Source organism: Pithys albifrons, chromosome 2 (genome assembly GCF_047495875.1).
Source record: "Pithys albifrons albifrons isolate INPA30051 chromosome 2, PitAlb_v1, whole genome shotgun sequence".
In the NCBI taxonomy this organism is placed as follows: Eukaryota; Metazoa; Chordata; class Aves; order Passeriformes; family Thamnophilidae; genus Pithys; species Pithys albifrons.
Genome location: NC_092459.1, coordinates 45,032,268 through 45,039,122, shown reverse-complemented (window position 1 = coordinate 45,039,122; position 6,855 = coordinate 45,032,268). Strand labels below are relative to the sequence as shown.

The following is a 6,855-nucleotide window of genomic DNA, read 5'->3' as shown; positions in this document are numbered from 1 at the left end:
GCAGTGTTGAGACTGTGGGGGGATTTCCAGAAGAGTTCTCCCTTGCTCTCAGCTTCAGTTACTCACATGCCTCCTGGTTTCTCTGTGCCTCAGTTTATCCAGCTTTAACAGCAATCTTTGTACATTCTGTAAAACTCTGCAGCAGAGGTGCTGCAACACACTAATTTCCAGTGAGTGTCATTTACAGGACTATTTTATTGCTCATCATTCAATATCCTCTTTCCTTAAACATCCTAAAATTTAAGGTTTGTTTTTTTCTTTTCAGTGGAGCTGCACCCAGCTCTCCCCATCTTTCTCTTAAGAGCTGATATCACCACTTCAGCACCATCCACCCATCCATCTTCCTCTGCAGAGTGTGCTCCTTTCCCAGAGGCTGCAGCTTTCACCTACCATTAATTTTGTTCATTCACCACAGTTGTTTAGGAGAAAAAAAAAAAAGACGATGAGGAAATGTTGACATAACTATTACACTTTTTTCTCCAGATCTTTCTTAAGCAGATGTGTAGGACTAAGTGAGGAGTGGTCAGGGATTTTAGTCTTCCATGGTCATATGAAGAGAATTAGAAAAAATTACTGATAATCAAAAATTGAACAGATAACCAGTTTGGTTAGCCTTAATTAAAAAAAAAAAAAGAAAAAAAAACAAAAAGAAAGAAAAAGAAAAAAGAAAGAAAGGGAAAAAAAGAAAAGACTGAAGGTACACGTGCTGATAGTCTTCAAAATACATGACTTCTGTGGTGAAAAGGAAGAAAGCAACCTGTTCTCTATATGGATAGGGCAAGAAGTAATGAAGTTAAACTGCACGTAAGGAGTTTCTAATTGCAGACAATAGTAGACTGTCCTAGGCTAAGGAAAGCAGAGCACTTGAAGAGATGCCCGGGGAGGCTGCAAAATTTTGCATAATTTGGATGTTAGCAGGAAAGAGATGGGGAGATTGGATCCTGCTTTATGGTAGTAAAATTATAGGATGGACCATATGAACTCTTTACATTCCTTTCTGTTCCAGTAAGTTTATGCCATAGCTGTGCAGTCCAGAAAGATCCATTCATCTTTCACTCACTTATATTAACACCCTCTACCCTCCCAAACAAACTTAAACTATATATACTGCTCCAGGGTCAGGGCTTTGTCCATCCCAGCAGTTCCTGCCCCCAGAAACTGCAATTAATTTTACAAAGTGAATCCCATTCCATCTTGCCAAGGGGTGTGAATACCTCCCTCTTCGCTTTCCCCTCTCCCTGCCAAGCAACAGCCCATGTCAGAGAAAAATTTCTTCTTGAATCAAATTAGTTTCAAGCATTTGTGCAAAATACATCAGTCAGGAGCAGGACCACCCTGAACACCTCTGCCCAGCTTTTCATCTCTCACTAATGCTGATCTGATGTTTTAGAGGAAAGCAACACTTCCCCAAGTCACTCTGGAAGTAACAGAGCCAGGGGCCATGGGGAAAAGATCAGTCAAAACAACAAAAAGTATTACTCCTGAACCTTGACAGTAACTCACAAAATCTGGAGTGTACCATTGATGGACAAACACATAAACAACACACTGACTGTAGTTAATCTTTATTCCAAGCAACTTCCCAAATACAAAAAACAAGGAAATGCCAAGGATACTGAAAAGACATGTGGAATCAGTTCCTGAAAGGGGTTCTTGCATTCTTCCATCTGGCTCTCAGTGGAAGAATGTCCTTAGAAGAAAATCAGATTCATCTTGAGGACACCAAGTTATGACATGTCATCCCCTACTCTCGCAGAAGCCACCTCCATAATCAGCCTTCCCCTGTTGTCCCCTACCTCTATTGCCATATCCTGCCAAAGAAAAGAAACATGGTTTCAGTGACAGCTTCTTCACATCTAACAGTAAGGGCTTTTCATCCTTCCTTGGGTATACCAACTCCACACTCCAGCTTTAACTGTCAAGTTCTAGGTCAAACCTGACCTCTCATACCAACAGCAACTCTGAATTTATGTAGCTCCATCATGAAACAAGATAGGCTATTTGTTCCCACTGTCCTGACTGGGAGGCTGTTGGCAGACTCAGTCCTCTGGTTTTCAGCAGCCACTTTTGCTCCTGCCTTCCAGTCCCAATTTTCTCATGACAAATCTTCTCTAGCACCAACAATGTTCAACTCAGTAACCTCCTGTATGTTCATCTTACCACACCGCAGAATTGCTTTTAGGGATTCACTTCCATCTGCCCTTCTAGAGCCACATAGCTGAACACACATCTTTGAACAATTGAAGTGCATGAAGTTACAGAGGCCAAAAAAAAAATCTATGGACACAGCACACATCCATCTGCAAACTGAGAAATCTTGCAGTCTGTTACCTGGTGTTTATGTGCGTTCCCATCATGAGTGACACACCTTTGTGTAAAGGAAGATGCCTGCATTTTGGTCACATCATGGATCAGTTTGGGTCACATGACAGGGAACTGTGCAACCATCACAGTACTGGGCATCAGACTACAGGCAGGATGATTACATGCCTCAGGTCAAACAACTCACCTTGAATCCCACTTTTCAGCTGTTGTTAGGCTACCAGATGAGCTCCAGACAGGTCTCCAGCATATTGAAGCACAGCACAATTTACATTTTCTGCCAAGAGAGATCAGTGCTTTTGGATCTTTGCTTATCTTCTTCTGTTGTACCCTAACACCATTTCAGCTCCATCTGTGATTGCTGTGCTGGGAAGACAATAGAAAACAGAACATTTGTGGTGAGACGCATCTATCAGGTTTTAGTATCCAAAAGCCTTCCCTGTGACCCACAGAACAGGATCTGCCATGACGAGAATCAGAAATGAAAGAGGAAAACTGGCCAGGTGACTATAGCTACTGTTGGTGTGCTTCATGACCCAAACAAGCATCTTTAACCCAGCTCAGGATTTCCCACCTGTGGCAGTCCCTCAGGATCAAAAACTGAGGTAACCGCAGGACACCAAGAGGCAAGTTATGTACCTTCAAGGGATGAAATACACAGAACAATTAGTTTGGAAAAGACCTCTGAGGTCATGAAGTCCAACCTATGACCTAATACCACCCTGTCAACTAGACCATGGAACTAAGTGCCATGCTCAGCCTTTCCTTTAACACCTCCAGGGATGGTGACTCCATCACCTTCCTGGGCAGCCCATTCCAATGTCCAATCACCATCTCTGTAAAGAAATTCCTCCTGTTGCCCAACCTCCCCTGGCACAGCTAAGGGTGATGTCCTCTTGTCCTGTCATAGTCACATGGGAGAAGAGACTGACCCCCACCTGGCCAAAACCTCCTTTCAGGTAGTTGTAGAGTGATAAGGTCTGCCCTGAGCCTCCTCTTTTCCAGGCTAACCAACCCCAGCTCCCTCAGTCACTCCTCATAAGACTGGTACGCCAGACCCTTCATCAGCTTCATTGCCCTTCTCTGGAGTCGCTCCAGCACCTTAATGCCCTTCCTGAAATGAGGGCCCTAGTGTCACCGAGGCTACAGGGAGGCACTGGGCACAGATAAAATGCAGCGAGGGTACCTCTCCCCCTGAAGAACCGCAGAAGTGTTATTAACGCACAGAGATGCCCTTCCACCTTCTCCGCGAGAGTGGGCTTAGCGCGCCACTCGCACAACTAGCGAGCGCTCCCAGCGCGCCCCTTGCCAACACCCCGAAATTAACCCGCACCTTCCAGAATCGTCACCGCGACAGGCTAGCGGGGAAGTGGAGGAGGTGCCGCCGGGTCCCGTAAGGCGGGGAAGGGGTTGGGGTGCTGCCGGGTCCCGTAAGGCGGGGAGGCTCGGCAGGTGCGCGGGGCCACTCCCGCTCACCTCGCCGCGCAGGCAGCGACAACCACTCCGTGCCTAACGCGGCCTGACAGGCGTTCCCGCCCCGCCGCTGCCTCCTGGCCCCCGCTCCCGATGCCCGCTCCCGCCGCCCCCCTGCGCGCCCGCGCTGACATCACCGGGCAGGATTTAAATAGCTCCGCAGCCTCCTGCATCCCGGATACAGCGCAGCCCATTGGCCGCCGCCGCAGCCAATGGCCGCGCCGCGCCGCTCGTCTCGACCAATGGCGAGGCCGCGGCCGCCGCGCCCCTCCCCTGTCGCTAAGGGAGGGAAATACAGCGCGGCGCGGCGGGCTGTCAGGTGCGCCGGGAAGCGCCGGGATGCGCCGGGCGCGGGGACCAGCCGGGGGGCTGCCGGGGTGGGGGGTGGCTTCTCCTTCCTTACCCCCCCTTGGTTTTTATCACTGCTAGGCGAGCGCTCGCAGCCAGCCGCGTTATTCGGCGCGGGAAGGGAAGAGTGTGGAAAGTGGCGGTTCTCCGCTTTGTTTTAATCGCTCCGCCGGCGGCGTCTCCGGGGTGATGAAACACAGGACGAGCGGCTCCGCCGAGCTGCTTCCTCCTCGGGGAGAGCTTGAAAAGAGAGAGAGGGGAGAGCGATCGGTGGTGACTCGTGGGCTGGCCGGGCTGCTGGTGGGGCTCGGCGGCCGCAGACCGTGGATTTGTGGGAAGCGGACGGGATGAAAAATAAACGCACCTGGCCAGCCGTGTTTAGGGGAGCGGGGGCCAGGTGCCCCCGCCGGCTGCCGGAGCCCCCGTACTCCGGACTGGGACCCGCCGAGCTGCAATGGACGCTGCCCGCCGCTGGCCGCAGAGCGGAGCATTCCCGCCGCTCCCGCCGCCGCCGCCGAGGAGGGAGAGCTGCCCGCCCGGAGCCGGCCCGCAGCGCGCCCCTCGCCCGCAGAGGCACCGCGGGTTTCCTCTTCGGCATCGCTCCGGGGAACGTGGGCTGTGGCAGCCGGGCGCCCAGATAGGCTGCGTGGCAGCCGCGGCGCGAGCGAATAGGTAAACGCCACTGTGTAGATGTGCTGTTTGGAGAGGAGAAAAGGAAAAAAAATTAAAGAATGCGAGGATGCGGTTGTTGGGCCTGCCACAGGGGACTGGGCTGCACGGGGAGATGGAATAGCCTCTTCTGTGCCTCGCGCGGTGGCGAGATGTAGCCGAACGAAAATAAGTCCTTACGTAAGGCTGGATGGCTGGATACCTGCTGGGTCCTGCATCGCCAGCGCTGCCCCGCCAGGATTACCTGGCTCTCTCCCTACCATGCCGCAGCCTGTCACTCCAGGGCCTGTCCTAAAAGCAGACTTTCTGCCGCAAGAGCTCGTACGTTTAAGGGCTGCGTAGCGTTGTGGCACAAACATAAACCAATTGCGTTCCAAACTCAGAAAATTTAACCCATTGCACTTGTTACCAAGCTTAGAAGCTTGACACGAGAATGCATAAATCTCTTTGCTCTCAAGTCCTAATAGCATTGCGTAAAACATTCCTCTGCTTGGTTACTGTTTATTGCTTCATACTCTCAAATATCTCTGATTTCTTTCTTTCCCGTATCCACAATGTGTTAATATGTTGCCTGAATACACTAAAGATGTCGGCCTGGATACTCAAAAGGCAAATGCGAGCATAAAAACTGTAGGCAAAACACAGAACAGGATTGAGACTTTTTTTTAAATATCAGTTTCTGGTTCTCCCTATGTTTTAGAGCACAGTGATGAACTTTCTGCCTTGCTGGTTTTCTTCCCTTTCCTCCCCAAATTAAGAACACAGCTTAAGTCACAGTTTTGTTGGAGAGCTTTTCTTTATAACATAAGAAATTCCTGTGCAACATGAAACATTAATTATTGCAGGAGAAGCTACAAATACTTACAGTGTAGGCCCCAGTAAAAGCAAAAATAAAAATCAAATCAATGCTTAATCTCTCCCTGAAAGAAACCCACTGAGTTATCAGAAATCTGAGGTGCCTGCCTGTCTACATCTTTGTAATGTGATGAAGTTTGTGTCAAGGTTTCCTTCTGTTTAGAAAAGGGAGCCTCTAATACGAAGTAGTTCCCTCCGTTCTCCCCTGTATTTCTGTTTCCTCCTTCTCCTTACCTGTTATTCCTCTCAGTGAAGGATGAGGACTGTGAAGCCTTGTTTTTCCCTTCTGTTGTTGCAGAACTCCTTGGATGCATCGGAAGTAAGCGCCAGCAGCATTTGGTGATGTTTGGGGAGGAAGGCACAAGCTACCAAGGCCTCGTTCCCTCCATCTTGAGCCTCCCATGGTGATTTGAAGCAGCAGCACAGGGAAGTGTGAAGCACTGAGGGACACAAGTCAGTGTTCAAACCTAACTTCACTTCAGCGTAAATGACCACGCAAGTTTCAGATCAACGGAGGACCAGGGGTAGAATAGCAGAAGTGCTTAAGGTGCCTCTTTTAAAAGTTCTCTTTTGCATATCTAGAGATTAGGGAGCTGTTTAAAAAAGATGATTATACACCCATGCTCATGTTTACTGCCCTAACAGAAGACAATGATCCACACTATCTTACGTGCTAGATATGTCTTGGATGCATCTATGTCACCTTATTGATTTCAGGGGAGCTGTATTGATTTAAGTTTGTCAAGGAACTAACCCAGCTAAGTTTTAAATAACTAGAATAATATTATCCCTGTCTTTCAGTCAGATTTGCCCTTCATGTTACTTGTGTTTCATAATCCTCCTAGCTCTCCATTTCGTCATTACAAGACCAGCATCTCTACTGTAAAAAAAAAAAAAAGGAGAGAGAGAAAGAGAGAGGACACCCCCCCACCTCCTCCCTGCCAAAGACAGTCTTTTAACAATCTGCTCCTTATATTAATTTCTAAATAAATTTAGGGCATGAATGATTTGAGTTTTTTAATAGGCAAATTTAGTTTCATTTTCTTACACAGTTATTTTTTAGACCCAGAAGCTTTCCGGAAGAGAATGTGTTCGATGCACCAGAACCCTTTAGGGTTTTGATAAAAGACATGATATCATGAGTACCATCTCCACTTCTGTTATTCTTCTTATATAGTAGTGACAAGA

The 6,855-nt window shown here is 48.4% G+C and overlaps 1 protein-coding gene and 1 long non-coding RNA gene across 2 annotated transcripts; both read right to left on the bottom strand.

Annotated features, from left to right (window-relative positions):
• Window positions 1-1,555: 1,555 nt before the first annotated feature.
• Window positions 1,556-3,870, bottom strand: LOC139668825 (uncharacterized). Its single transcript, XR_011697127.1, has 3 exons — window positions 3,656-3,870; window positions 2,510-2,688; window positions 1,556-1,811 (listed from the first exon to the last, which is right to left on the bottom strand). It is a non-coding gene; the product is annotated as an uncharacterized lncRNA (long non-coding RNA).
• Window positions 3,871-4,300: 430 nt separating this feature from the next.
• LOC139684370 (uncharacterized) lies at window positions 4,301-6,150 on the bottom strand. The gene is made up of 2 exons (XM_071580259.1): window positions 5,902-6,150; window positions 4,301-4,838 (listed from the first exon to the last, which is right to left on the bottom strand). Exons 1-2 carry the CDS (start codon window positions 5,979-5,981, stop codon window positions 4,301-4,303), a joined length of 618 nt encoding a protein of 205 aa, XP_071436360.1. The 5' UTR covers window positions 5,982-6,150.
• Between the last annotated feature and the right edge of the window lie 705 nt (window positions 6,151-6,855).